The sequence below is a fragment of the Triticum dicoccoides genome, chromosome 6A (assembly GCF_002162155.2).
Source record: "Triticum dicoccoides isolate Atlit2015 ecotype Zavitan chromosome 6A, WEW_v2.0, whole genome shotgun sequence".
NCBI lineage: Eukaryota > Viridiplantae > Streptophyta > Magnoliopsida > Poales > Poaceae > Triticum > Triticum dicoccoides.
This window is the reverse complement of record NC_041390.1, coordinates 516,850,013-516,864,602: the sequence shown is the minus strand read 5'-3', so window position 1 is coordinate 516,864,602 and position 14,590 is coordinate 516,850,013. Positions and strand designations below refer to the sequence as shown.

The 14,590-nt window shown below is 42.0% G+C and overlaps 1 protein-coding gene across 1 annotated transcript; it reads right to left on the bottom strand.

The window, feature by feature from the left end:
• Positions 1-2,951: 2,951 nt before the first annotated feature.
• LOC119317618 (ATP-dependent DNA helicase homolog RECG, chloroplastic-like) lies at positions 2,952-13,390 on the bottom strand. The gene is made up of 17 exons (XM_037592102.1): positions 12,895-13,390; positions 12,729-12,811; positions 12,512-12,629; positions 11,397-12,011; positions 11,201-11,313; positions 9,363-9,597; positions 8,899-9,062; positions 7,994-8,075; positions 7,606-7,695; positions 6,924-7,157; positions 6,193-6,264; positions 5,847-5,999; positions 5,619-5,762; positions 4,375-4,533; positions 4,119-4,202; positions 3,445-4,017; positions 2,952-3,361 (listed from the first exon to the last, which is right to left on the bottom strand). The coding sequence occupies exons 1-17, from the start codon at positions 12,928-12,930 to the stop codon at positions 3,269-3,271; spliced, it is 3,048 nt and encodes a 1,015-aa protein (XP_037447999.1). The 5' UTR covers positions 12,931-13,390; the 3' UTR covers positions 2,952-3,268.
• Positions 13,391-14,590: the final 1,200 nt, after the last annotated feature.

The following is a 14,590-nucleotide window of genomic DNA, read 5'->3' as shown; positions in this document are numbered from 1 at the left end:
GTGAGATGGGGTGGGAGGGGCGCTCAGCCCCTTAGTGGGCTGATGTGCCCCCTCCCCTTGGCCCATAAGGCCCCCCAACGCTTGCCGGGGCCTCCGAAACACTTTTCGGACACACTGGTCGTCACCCGGTACCCCCGGAACAATTCCGGACACTAATACCCTTCGTCCAATATATCGATCTTCACCTCCGTACCATTCCGGAACTCCTCGTCACGTCCGAGATCTCATCCGGGACTCCAAACAACCTTTGGTAACCACATACTATTTTCCATAACAACTCTAGCGTCACCGAACCTTAAGTATGTAGACCCTACGGGTTCGGGAACCATGCAGACATGACCGAGACATCTCTCCAGCCAATAACCAATAGCGGAATCTGGATGCCCATATTGGCTCCCACATGTTCCACGATGATCTCATCAAATGAACCACGATTTCGGGGATTTAATCAATCTTGTATACAATTCCCTTTGTCTATCGGTATGTTACTTGTCCGAGATTCGATCGTCGGTATCCCCATACCTCGTTCAATCTTGTTACTGGCAAGTCTCTTTACTCGTTCCGTAACGCATGATCCCGTGGCTAACTCCTTAGTCACATTGAGCTCATTATGATGATGCATTACCGAGTGGGCCCAGAGATACCTTTCCGTCATACGGAGTGACAAATCCCAGTCTCGATTCGTGCCAACCCAACAGACACTTTCAGAGATACCTGTAGTGCACCTTTATAGCCACCCAGTTACGTTGTGATGTTTGGTACACCCAAAGCATTCCTACGGTATCCGGAGTTGCACAATCTCATGGTCTAAGGAAATGATACTTGACATTAGAAAAGCTTTAGCAAACGAACTACACGATCTTGTGCTACGCTTAAGATTGGGTCTTGTCCATCACATCATTCTTCTAATGATGTGATCACATTATCAATGACATCCAATGTCCATGGTCAGGAAACCACGACCATCTATTGATCAACGAGCTAGTCAACTAGAGGCTTACTAGGGACATATTACGATCTATGTATTCACACATGTATTACGGTTTCCGGTTAATACAATTATAGCATGAACAATAGACAATTATCATGAACAAGGAAATATAATAATAACCATTTTATTATTGCCTCTAGGGCATATTTTCAACACCATCTTCGTTTCTTCCACCACCGCAGCACCCGTAGTCTCGCCCTCACAGTTTTCGTCAAGAACGATGGGTCTTACACGACCGCCTGCCGCCGACGCCCTGGCCACCATCTACACCTCGTCGTTGTTGTCCTCCGCGACACCAACATCCTAGTCCAGTACGTTGCGGCGCGCTGGTCTTGAGGCGCCTTGTACTCCTTGTACTTGGCCCATCTTGTTAACTGTCCAGCGTCGTCGGAGTCTGCCTAATTCATGGCCCATCGCAGGATGTCCACTGACATTGTGCCCTTCTCTGGGTCAGGAATCAGTGTCTTCAGCTCATCCGCCATAGCCTCCTTAATCACAGTGGCGTCGGCCTCCTTGTGCATGTCTTCGATGCTGCTGAAGTTTGAGCACACTTCCATGTTGTTCTCGAACTCCGTGCGGTCACTGAGCGAGCACCCGAGGAAGAAGGCCATCCATCCAATGCCCCAGAGGAAAGGGTTGGGGTTGGAGTTCATGGCGAGGGAGAGGTGGTGAAACATAGATGTGGAAGAGGAGGGGTGGTGAAACAGGGAGGGTTTGAGTGCGGTGCTGGGTAAGTAGTGTGGGTTAATATAGGAGTGTTAGGCCGATAGAAATGAATGCTGACCTTTGAACTGTGTGTTGTTCATAATGCAGTCTGACAAGGGCAAGGAGATCGTGCCACCATTGGAGAAGGGCAAGGAGGTCGTGCCACCGTTAGTTGATGTGCCGTTGTAGGATCACCCAAGCGTTAAGCGGAGGAACTACATGCACTAACATGAGGATTCATGACCAAGCCACTTATGCAAGGTTATCCTTGCTCCGAAGCTAGAGAGTCTGCCATTGCCTCTGGAAATCTCGAAGCACTTCCCGGTCGTCCCTACGAAGTTCAAGATCAGGACGAACACCGGCTACGCATGGAGGGCATGGTCAGGGTGATCGACGACAGGGTCACCCTTGATCAGGGTTGGGCCACCTTCGCCGCCGTTCACCAGATCATGATCGAGTACATGGTGACCTTCAAGTTACCGACCCCAGACACCATGAAGGTGGTCGTCTTCAACGATGACGGCATGAAGGTGGTCGCCAAGTGCAAGAAGCACGATGACGCCTTCACCACCTAGAGAGCTCCCGTTGCCCATCCTTTGTTGGTCGTTGGTTTAAGACTATATTATGCCATGCAATTTCGTTTAAAACTTATCGTACTATGTTAAATTTCTACGTGTGGTTAAGACTTATGTGTGCCTAAGTTTGTTCTACTTGCTCTACTTTTGTTTTAGCTACCCATGTGTGCCTCTGGTAACCTCACATCAAGGAGGTTACCACATAATTGTCCTGGATGTAATCAAACAACCGGACTTATGTTTCCCATAAAACAAGTCCGCAACCAAACAACCTGCTTTCCGTTTCGACACATGCAAGCTAAAGGGGATGCAGACAACCAATCAACATGCAGATGTTGATCTTTTTCCTGCATTTGCTCAACCAAACCCAACTGGGACAAGTATGCAAAGGGGCAAAAAACGATGCAGCTAACCAAGTTGGGTCAAGTATGCAAAGGGGCAGAAAACGATGCAGGTAACCAAACGCACCCCTACTGAATTGTGTTCTCGTTTACTTGAAATCAAAATGTATTTCAAGTAGTAGAGAAGACTAAAGCAAAGTAAGGTGGTGGAAGTTAGATAAACAGAGAAAGGCAGAAGCGCAGCTCGATTCCATCCTTCTTCAGAGCTGCCTCCTAATTAGCATGTTTTTTCGTATAAGGCAGAAGAGCAATGTTTTTTCTTTCCGACCATGGCCGCAATGGTTTTTAAGCTCTCTTGCTATTCCTTTTCCCTCAAAAAAGGTGAAACATCCTCTAAAAAAGATGGCATTTCACAATTTCTTTGCAAACACAAATTAGCCTAAATTAGAAGTACCATCTCGCCATTAACCATGTCTTGATCGCACAATATACGCAGCTTTCAACAGGTTTCGAGCATTGCTGCACCCGACAACATATGGCCATGCCAGCTTTGCCACCAGAACTAGTTTCAATACAATGCACACTAGGATGCCTTATACGAAACATGCCGTCATCGCAGGACCGCATTGCATTGTCGGTTCCACGAACAGGAGAGGTCAATCTCCCAGAAGGCACAACGGCTGCCTCATGCTGAGCTCCACTTTCAAACGTGGAAACATCGACAGGTCGTTGCTTGTTCCCAAAACTTTCTGCATCACAGGTTCGTAGCAAACAAGTTAATGCAAGTCAAGGAAGAGAGGAAATGGGAGGTTTGGGTGAAGTGGCAGCTTACTAGCGCAGCAAGATGGGCTTCTTGCAGAATACTCCCATCAATCTCCAGTCTGGCTATTGGAAACTCGGGAAGATGCCCCGACTGTTTCTTGCCAAGTAGATCGCCAGGGCCACGCATCACCAGGTCGGCGTTAGCTAGGTGGAACCCGTCGGATGAATTTTCAAGCACCTTCAACCTTGGCAATGTGCTGGAAGTGGAGGACAGGAACACACATCTGGATTTCTTTCCCCCGCGACCGACCCGCCCTCTTAACTGGTGCAGCTGAGACATTCCGAATCTCTCGGCATTCATGACAATCATCATAGAAGCATCAGGAACATCCACTCCGATCTCAATAACTTGCGTTGCCAGGAGAATACGCGTTTCCCCGGATCTGAAACTGCCCAGAGCTTCATCCTTCTCTGGGCCCTTCATGCGACCATGCAACAACCCACATGGATAGCCTTCAAACTTCTGTTTTATCGAATCAAAATCGGCTTTGGCAGCATGAAGTTGTGGTAGGTGCTCTGATTCTTCTATGATAGGATAAACGAGATACACTTTGCCCCCATCCATAAGCTCATCCCTCATCATCTGCACGACGCAGACCAAAAGAATATAAGAAAAGACTGAGCAGTGCCAACAAAGACAGAACAAAAAAAAGCTCTATATCCAACAGCAAATTACGTCATCACCTGGAAAACAGTTTCAAACCCAGCGTCATTTCCTTCAAGAGCAAGAGTTTCTATGGGTTGCCTTCCTGGAGGCAAATCTGTAATCTATAAGAGAAGTGGGTTTTGATTGTAAATATTCCAAATACCGGTGAGAAATGAGAACAGTAATGCAAGAAACACTTTTAAAACTATGTGTTCCCAAATAAATTTGGTGAAGTACAAAGGTTTTGGATGACTAGCAATTACTTAGAGAACTCAATGCATCTGTAATAAGTACCTGAGTAAGAGACATATCCCCATATAAAGCAAGAGCCAGTGTTCTTGGAATTGGGGTAGCTGACATAGCAAGAACATGGGGAGCCATAAATGTTTCAGAATCAGAAGCCGCATCTTCGCTTGTATTTTCATCACTCAGCTTTGAAGACGAAGTATACAGCTGTAACAAGTTGCAGTAAGATGGCTTAGCAACAAAAATGCTAATCTTGTTAAACTTGAAGCGAAAATAGGATGGCAGAAATTAACAAATGAAATTTGGATCTCACCACCACCTTCTTTTTTAGTGAAAGGCAACAACTACCTTTGTTCTCTTGTTACACTTGCATTTCTAATTTGGTGTTATGTTAACAACATAATGATATGCAAGTACTTTTGATGATAGGTTTACTAAAATGATTTTCATGTAATTAAGTTAATCTTTTATTGCATCTACATATATTAGTGGCGAAAAGTCTGAGAAAATTGACTGCTTGTATTCTAGGATGACGTCTGTTTTCGAACCGAGATAGTAATCAGCAAAATTTTCCTTGGACAAATGAGAGCATACAGTAGATGTGCATCCACAAGGCACAAGGACCACAATCATGTAGTAAGTTTAAATTAAAAAAATTGTGCATACACAACAAAATTGACCATAGGATGCAACAAAGGCAACAGACAGAAGGCAATATATAATTCGAGCACAAAACTGTTTTTCAGGTCATGGTATTTGGAGACTGGAGCTTTTCAAATGCTCAAGTTCTCGGCAAATTCCGGAGGGCAGGACTAGTCTCCCACATCAGTATTTGAGATGTAAATTTAAATCTGATATTATTTGACAAATTGATATACTAATACATAAAAGGATATCATAGTCATTGCAAGAAATTATGCAGAAGGTCAGAAATATGAAACAGTATGTTCTATTGGGAAAATGAGCATTTGCAGCGGGGTGGGGGCACCTTCTATTGTTCTATGTATAAATATGCTCGTTAGTGCATGTGCATGCAGAAAATGAGCAACAGGAGCAAATTCAGTAGGAAAGTGCTGATTATCTTTTCCATGTTTTTTTACATTATTTACCACGAAACAATGCATGCAAAAACGACATGAATGTATCAACAAACAAACTCCATGATAAGTATGGTTCCTTTTTAAGTCCATGACCAAATTGCAGAAATTGCATCTCAGTACAGGAATGAAGTAACACGCAGAAACTACATGTATGATTAATAATTGAGTGAATAAAAGTGGTCAGTATATTACCTTATTATTGAACCTTCCTCGTTGGATAACACCAAAACGTTGCTGCTCATCTATAACAGAGATACGTAAAGCTGAAAAGTCAGTTTTATCAGCTATTAAGGTGTGTGTTCCAATGACCATTGATATTTCTCCAGTCTTGAGACCCTGTCATGTATAACACACGTAAAGATATGAAAAATATGCAGTGTCAAAACTTGAAAAGTGTTGGGACTAGGGATAATGGCTTGCATTCCGAATTATCCTCGACTCTCTGGTGGAAGTTGAACCAGTTAGCAAGGCAATATTTGGTTTGCATTCATCTCCATCTAACTTCTCCAGCAATGAAGTCAGGTGTTCATAATGCTGAACAGCAAGTATCTCAGTTGGAACCATGAAAGCAGCCTACAAAAAGAAATTATAAGGTTAATACACCAGACAAATCTCTCCTGAATAAAGAAAGAACCACAAGCACGATGATAATCTTTTTTTCTTATATGTCCCATTTGGATTTAGCATGTATGGGTATCATTGATAAAAAAATCCTTTGGCATGTTGTAATAACAGTACAGAAGGATGTCAAATCTGAAGAGTGTACCTGAAATCCTGAGTTAACAACCTCCATACATGCTAGGAAAGCAACAATAGTTTTACCACAACCAACATCCCCCTGTTACAAAAACAATGACTTTGTAGAAATATTCATACAAGCTTCAATATGTTTGAGTAGTACATTTGTAGTTAGCATACAAAAAAACTCTTATACAGATCTCTGATTGATAAAACAGAGAGCTTGTACACAAATAAATACAGGCGTTTTGTAGTATCACATTTAGAATTTGAAACAGAAGGATGTGTAATGTATACTGGTCATTTAAACATAAAAAGGCAAGGTGGGAATGAATGGGATAAAACACTAGTTGAAATGTTTATGGCCAACTACTCCAAATAAACTCTCAAACACAAACAAGACTGAGAAGAAAAATATGATGCAGTTAACCAGTTCTATCAAGCAACTCACTACACTGTTTGAAAACTTGGGCATATTTCTTGTTCACGGACATGAGGAATGTTCCATATTCCAATGCAAAGTAAGTGTGTAGTTTCATCTATACACCTAATAAATGTCCAGTTTTTACTTTGTATTCCCTACATGCATGCTTTGAATAAAGCACTAAAAATATAATAATTGGGGGTACATTAGTCATTGTGTTTTCTTGCTCTACGTGCAAGCATGCCCTATATTTTGAAACAGTTGGAAGAATGAATTAGTCCAGAAATAAGAACAAAAAAATTAGTTAACAAACCAAGAAGAATGCAAATAATTACTTGCAAGAGCCTGTTCATAGGAACTGGTCTTCTGAGATCCCATATAATCTCTTTAACAGCATTTAGTTGACTAGCAGTAAGTGAATAAGGGAGAGACTTCAACAATTTATTGGCCAGAGGAGACCACTGATCGACACCAACAGCATTTAACTCATGATTTTCACACTTATATAGCAATTCTTCCTTTTCAACCCGTGTACCAACTGCTTCAAGCATTTGAAATAGTCTTCCCAGCTGAAACAATAAGAAATGATTTTGTTACTGGCAGTCTGGCACATGTACATTTGCACAGTTACGAAAACCAATGTATCATGAACAACAATAATGAACTGAAAGTGACAAAAGACTCCCTCAAACTTTACAATCACACAGATATTAACATTCATGCGTTTTCAAATCAACATAATCAAACCAAACATATTAAGCTTCGTCTAGCAAGTTGCTAACTGAACAAGCATACAAATTATACTGAAATTTCTAGACAGGTATAAGGAGATCTTGCAGAGATGGCACCATAATTAGATTACAATCTTGATTATTACATTGAGGTTTGATGAAGGGGAAATACTGACAAAATTAACTATTTTTCTTTAGCAAAAGAAGATGACATTATCCAAATCATAAGTAGCACTAAAAAACTAAGTCGTCTGACCAAGGCAGTTTACTGAATATATAATGATACCTGGAGATAAAAGAAATCATCGAATATAAGCCTTCGGCGAGCAAAATCAGCTTCATCTCGATTCTTAGGTTTGTGAATCCCCATGTAAGCCTAACATCGACCAAAAATGGTATTGATAAACAGGGAAAGTATTAGGAGGGCAGGCAGATGACAAGGCACACAATATAATAAAAGTTTGAATAGATAAAATACAGCTACAACAGTTATTGGTTGGTCCAGAAGTTGCTCAGTTCCACAACTGGAAGCTCCAAAACTAGAGATAAAAAAGGGCATGTCTTGCATCACTTAAGAGAGCGACCCAACATGACATGTATGTCCACACAGTTGTGGAGTACTGCATAGAAGTAACCCCGTTATGTGAAGTATAATTAGTGGCATTGCTCCTTACATCAAACAGATTTGCCAAGTTGAACTCAGTGAGAACCTCAGGAGGGATAGGATCAATGTCTGGAGTCAGCATCTTCAAGGCCCTGTAAACATTTGAAACTCTTATATAGCCAGAAGGAAATAATGAGTAACTACATGCATTCCACACAGGTCAAGGTGGCTCGTATTTTATGTTTTGCAGTCACCCCTTAAAGTATCAACATAACCTAAGTTATGCACCTCTATATATTTAGCTCTTCCCATTTTAATCCAGAATCAACTATTTAACTTCAAGAATACTGTCACGTGTGCTTTTTTTTCGAGAAAACGCAAAGAGACATTTGCGTTTCTTTTCATTGAAAAGGTAGAGTTTGAGTTACAACCCTCCTAAGAGGAACAAATGGTGAACAAAAACAGTGAATTAATGTGCATCCCAGGTTTGTGGTATGGTGTCACTAAGCCCTGATGTGCCCGCTTTGGCCCAGGGCGCCGAGTCTAATATCTTTCAGGATTTATTTGATTGACAGAAGTTGGTTACAATGTATCCGCTTTTAGAGGGTTTGAGAAAAGGAAAGTTCAAATCAAATCCGAAGGATGGGTAAGCACTACACTAACAAACTTGGAAATAAACTAAAGAGATTGGTATGGATCCAAAGTTCCAAACTTGAGGATCAAGCCGCTGCCTCCTCCTTGTACTTAATGTGGTGACCAAAAACCCAGTTCTACATGACAAACACAATCAACATTCCAACACATTATTTCACATTTCATTTCAGTTGACTGAACTATACTTTGGTGACATGAACGAATAGTTTGGCGCACATTTGATGAGAAATATAATCACACTAACTGTGGACTTAAGAGGGGCATAAGTTAGATCTCAACAACCATTTAGAAACCAAAAGAAAACACAAAGCTTGTACTGACCTAGAGATGGACTGTCCCAGCAAACGTGCTTCCAGTCCCGCTTTTGATGGATATATAGGATATGGTTTCCTATCAAGCAGGGCGCTTTGTTGCTCCTCTTCTTCGAGCTTGTCAATAGTGTACTCCTTCAAATCATAATGCCCACTAGAAAGTACCTTCTTGACCTGCACGTTCAGAATCAGTGCAAACGTATAAATCATATACAGGACATTAACCCTGGTACTTGACAAACACAAGAGACACCATTATTAGAACTGCAATAATACCATAACATTATCAAACAGTGGTTCAGAAAAAAAATACTATACCTCTGTAACTAAATACAAGACGTTTTTGCAGTTCAACCGTCTTATATGTAGTTACAGAGGGAGTACCATGCTGCAGACATGCATCAGTGTACAGGAAGCACCAGCAGAAAGGATCATCAAGTGGAATGTAACAGAGAAATGTTTTTGCTCACCAACCTTACCACTGACATACACAATATCCCCCTCTTTGTGTTTTGATGATATACAGTTAAGAAAATATTGAGAAGAGAAACGTTGGCCACTGAAAAACTTCTTGAGGTGCAAATGAATCCTCTGTTTTTGCTCTGCTCCAGAGTTACAACTCACATCTGAAGAGCTTAACTTGGCCTCAACTATTGAACAACCAACAACAACCTCAACGAAACCTAAAGTACTTCTAATCCTGACTCCCCTGAGAGAGAGAGATAAAAAATATTAACAAGGATGGGAAAAATATTCTAAAATACATGCTGCTTTCTACATGAAGGAAAACGGTAGCCAGATAAGAAATTCTACAGCCAATTAAATCAGCATGACATAATTATCCAAATATATGTCAACATATAGAAGCAGCGGGTATTTCCGATAATATGAAATACTCCCTCCGATCCAAAATAAGTGTCACAGTTTTGAAGTAAGGTTAGTTCAACCCTTTGTTCAAAGATGCGACACTTATTATGGATCGGAAGGAGTACTGTTTTTCATTTTTATGTTACCTAATTGATTGCCTTTAACGCGTCAAAAAAAAATTGATTGCCTTTTTACATTCTCAGCAATCAACATCTACAATATACTTTATATATATATATATATATAGCATCCATTTGGCCCACGCACCTAGATATGAATTTGCTTCCTGCACACAGCACACACAAACATATTCATCATGTAGTAAGTTCCTAAATTGTGCCGTAGTAGACTAAACACTGCTACCTTAGCAAGACCAAGGTCACAGGCGACATTTTTAACAAACATGATGTAACACAGCTTCTCTGCCTTAGAGTGGCACTACAAATTAAGCTTGCTAAAATGTCTGAAAATATTTCAATCATTGATAGTGAAAGAGAATTGTTAGACCAATTTGAAGGAATAAAAAATAAAGCTAAAGAGCTGGCGGTGTGACTAGTTGATTTATCAACTTGTGTTGGCAAGGTCGTGCCCAGATGATGAAAGGAAAATGCAACATAAAAGTTTATGAATTCAATGTTCTTTGCTCATGCTCGAGTTTACCAGTTCAATTTTTAATTTTTATGAACTCATTTCTACCTATTTGCCGTACAGACTTCAGAAATAGTGTACTGATGCTAGTTCTTCATCTAAATTTCTCTATTGTACGGACTACGGACCACTGGGTCAGTTTGCACTTGCTCACTTTTGTATTGTGCTGAACTTACTTTATAAACTGTTGTTATAAATACTTTGACAAAAGTTAGTGCCCTATTTTGTAACTACATCCAGAGTATAGCGAAATAAATGCCCTACACTGCAACACAATCTTATATACCTCTTATGCTTTTACTGTTAGCCAAGAAGCAAATATTATGCCCCTTTCCGCGGATTACCAAATGCACATAGCCAAACCACAAGATATGCCAAAATGGCTCAATCAGGATGATGCAAATGCCTAGCGCAGCCCAAGTCTAAGAGACCTGACAAATTCAATACCAATTATTTCTCTAAGCTTTATTCGACATGCACATGAATTGTATGGCTCTATCACGTCATAAACTATGCTATGTCTATAACTATGAAGGGCTACATCCAAGAGGAACAAAGTTGCCATAGTGTCACAGCTCTACTACTTTGTTCCAAATCAATAAAGGCTTAATTATCAAACATTGATGAATATACGCAGTACTAATGATCCAAAGGGCATGAAGACAGCTATTGTAAAGTGAACCAGGACAACGGCGCATGCCACATGTCAATGAGCCTCGATTGAAGCACAGTTAACATGTGGCTTTGGTGCCAAAGAAAATATCAATAAAACCTCTCATATGTAAATATAGAATTACTTGGAAGATATAACAGTTCCAAAGAACATGATGTACTGCCCATCTTCTATTAGACCTTGAGGATTTTGTAGATCTGCATAGGTCCTGGGGAAATGCTGCAGCAATTTGCGGATCTATAACAAGAAACAAATCAAATGTGAAGAATTTCATAATTTTTTGAAGATAACACAAAAGTGAAGTGGCTTTCTGTTGTTACCGTATGGAAACCACCGTCCTCTAGCTTACGATATTGCTTACTAGTTGTTCCAGGCAAGGACCTTATATCTTTGTCCAAGATATTATTATCAGGACTTGTAGCATCAGCTAATGACTCTGGACAAGCTTCTGTAACAACTGCCGGTTCTCCAGGCAAACACCTTTTACTTTTGTCCAAGACATTACCATCAGCAGTTGTAGCATCAGCTAATGACTCGGGGCAAACTTCCCCATCAACTGCTGGTTCACCAGAAATATGCCGAGTGATGAGAGAACTCTCTTCACTGATTGAAAGATCATTTACATTCGCTGGAGATGGACCTGATGGGTGGCACTTGTCAGCAAATTCACGATTTGTCTCCAAATTTCCACCAGATTCTAGGATGAAATTCGTGAGGTTTCCAGAAAGCATGGTTTCTTTGCACTCCATACCAGCAGAATCATCATATAGTTCAATTGGTGATGAATCACCGAATTTTATGCATGGGAATTTAGCCGAAATTTCTGCAAAATCAATTTCTTTCAAGACACTGATCAACTCCGTGGCAGATTCTTTGCGGACTCTTTCTTGCTCCATTAAATATTGTGTGTTACTATAGCCCATCAAAACAGGCACCTGCGACCATAGATACATATTTCAGAGTATGCTCACCATTTATTTGTCGATAAAAAATATGATATCAATGTCATGTATAAATTGGTGAAAGGCAGCATTAAACAGACAATTACGCAAATGGGAAAAAAATCAGGGACCACTGGATAGATTCATCGATGAGCTTAAGGAAAGCCACAACGATAGCAAGTCATAATATAATATCAAAGCATGGCAAACAAAGAATGAATCCTTTTCTAATTCATAATATGTGGATCTGGTCTCTAGTTAACAAATTCCATGCACAAAAGGAAACAATTTTGATTATCAAAAGCTACACATGGCATCAAAACTAGGAATATGCAAATATTGGTTAGAGGACTTGGAAAAGTAAAACAATTATATTAGGACTAGAATGTGTAAAGAGATGAAATAGACAAAAACAAACTAAATATTGATGCATGGCAAAAATCTGAGGTTAAAACCAACAAGTTGCAGCAGCCAATTCACAAGAACTCGCATACTTTGTTGAGGAGCTTTGATCTCTCTGATATCCCATCCACCTCCAGCAGCTTCCGCACGGACGTGTGTTTATCACGTGAACACCAGCGGAAGAGCCGAGAACCAAGAGCATTCCTAAACCTGCAACTCAAACAAATTCGATTAATTTCCCCACCATTACTCGCTAGTCATGTGCTGACACAAAGTAGCAGAAAAAGATAGATATGCACAAAACAATACCTCATTCTGGAGCACATCATTTTGGAGCGCCCCCACCGAAACTCTAAGGAGATCGCCCTACCTAGATGGCTCTCGCTGCCACCCTGAAATGGGGCGACCTCACTTCAGGCAATGTAGGGGGTCCAGCTTCAGTAAGGTAACAAGGGAAGTGTCCGAATCGGAATACCTTAAGCAATGATTGCGCAGAGGAGGGGGCGATCATTGGGGCGGCCGCCGGCCGGCCAGCAGACACCCTTCGTGACCCCAGCAGCGCCCAGTTCGTGAAGCGCCAGGAGGAATACCATTAAGCTCCAGAGAGCGAACGGGGCGGGGGTGAAAGACCCGGAGCGTGCTATTGCGGCGGGGGAGGACCGGAGAGAGAGGCGGTGCGGAGTTGCGCAGCTGCGCGAAGAATGGGAAGCCGCCGGAGTACCCGGTGCTCCGGTGGTGGTGCTCACTGTTCTAGGGGTTTAGAATCGAGGAACTGGAGCGGCGGAGGAGGGCAGTGGCTTCACAGGAGTCGCCGGAGCGCGCGCTCCGTGCGGCGGCGGAAAGGGGCGCTCGTGCGCGCGGACGGAGCGGTTGGGTCCCAGGGCGATAGCGGTGTGCGGCGTCGGCGTTCAGGCGGGGACGTGGGGCTGTGGGCGGTGGGGAGGGGAACGAGTGGAGAGGGAAGAGTCGAAGAAGAGAGGGGGAGGCGTGAGCGAGATGGCCATTCTGATGCGTGGGCGTAACTTGGGCTGGTTTGACCTGGCCCATAACCAGGGGCAGGAGAAGCCATTTTAGCCATGGTAATGTCAGCCCAACTTGCACCACGCGGCTGCTTCGTAGAATTTGCTCCAAGGTCTTTCTACCCCCTAAAAAAACTAATTCCGCTCTCTCTCTCACCCAAAAAGGGTAAACCATGTTGTCCAGAAAAAGGTAAATATTGCCTTGTTTTACATTAACACGCCTCTTTATTGGCTAGTTCAACAAAAATTACTTCCTCATTTTTAAACTAGTTGAAGTTCCAACTTTGTCCTAAGTAAAACTTATTTAAATTTGACCCAAGTATTGGAAAAAATGTGTAAGCATTTATACTTACTTTTGTAGCTATTAGTAGAAAAATTATAAGCTCTGTTAAATTTGAAGAAGTTCAACTTAGGATGAATCTAGAATGGAATAGAGAGTATATTACGTCATAACCGAAAGAGGTATGATATCGGTGGATCATTGAACCACACGTTAGGAGGAGTCGGGGAGCTCTTTTAGCATGACTAGTTAATTCATGGGTCGTGGGTGTTTACCTCACTAGAATAATATTTAAAATATATGTTGAAAAAAAATCATGCTACAGATGATAAAAACCACCATAGATTTCCGCGGTTGCAACCACCTCTCATTTTTCGTCGATTGCAACCACAAACCTCACGTTGGTTGTCGCCACAAAGAAGAAAGTGTTGGGGAACGTAGCAGAAATTCAAAATTTTTCTACGTGTCACCAAGATCTATCTATGGAGAAACCAGCAACGAGGGGAAGGAGAGTGCATCTACATACCCTTGTAGATCGCTATGCGGAAGCGTTCAAGAGAACGGGGTTGAAGGAGTCGTACTCGTCGTGATCCAAATCACCGGAGATTCTAGTGTCGAACGGACGGCACCTCCGTGTTCAACACACGTACAGCCCGGTGACGTCTCCCATGCCTTGATCCAGCAAGGAGAGAGGAAGAGGTTTGAGGAAGACTCCATCCAGCAGCAGCACAACAGCGTGGTGATGGTGGAGGAGCATGGTACTCCAGCAGGGCTTCGCCAAGCACCGCAAGAGACGAGGAGGGAGAGAGGTAGGGCTGTGCCAGCAAGAGGAGAGCAACTCGTGTGTATTGGGCAGCCCAAACCTCAACTAT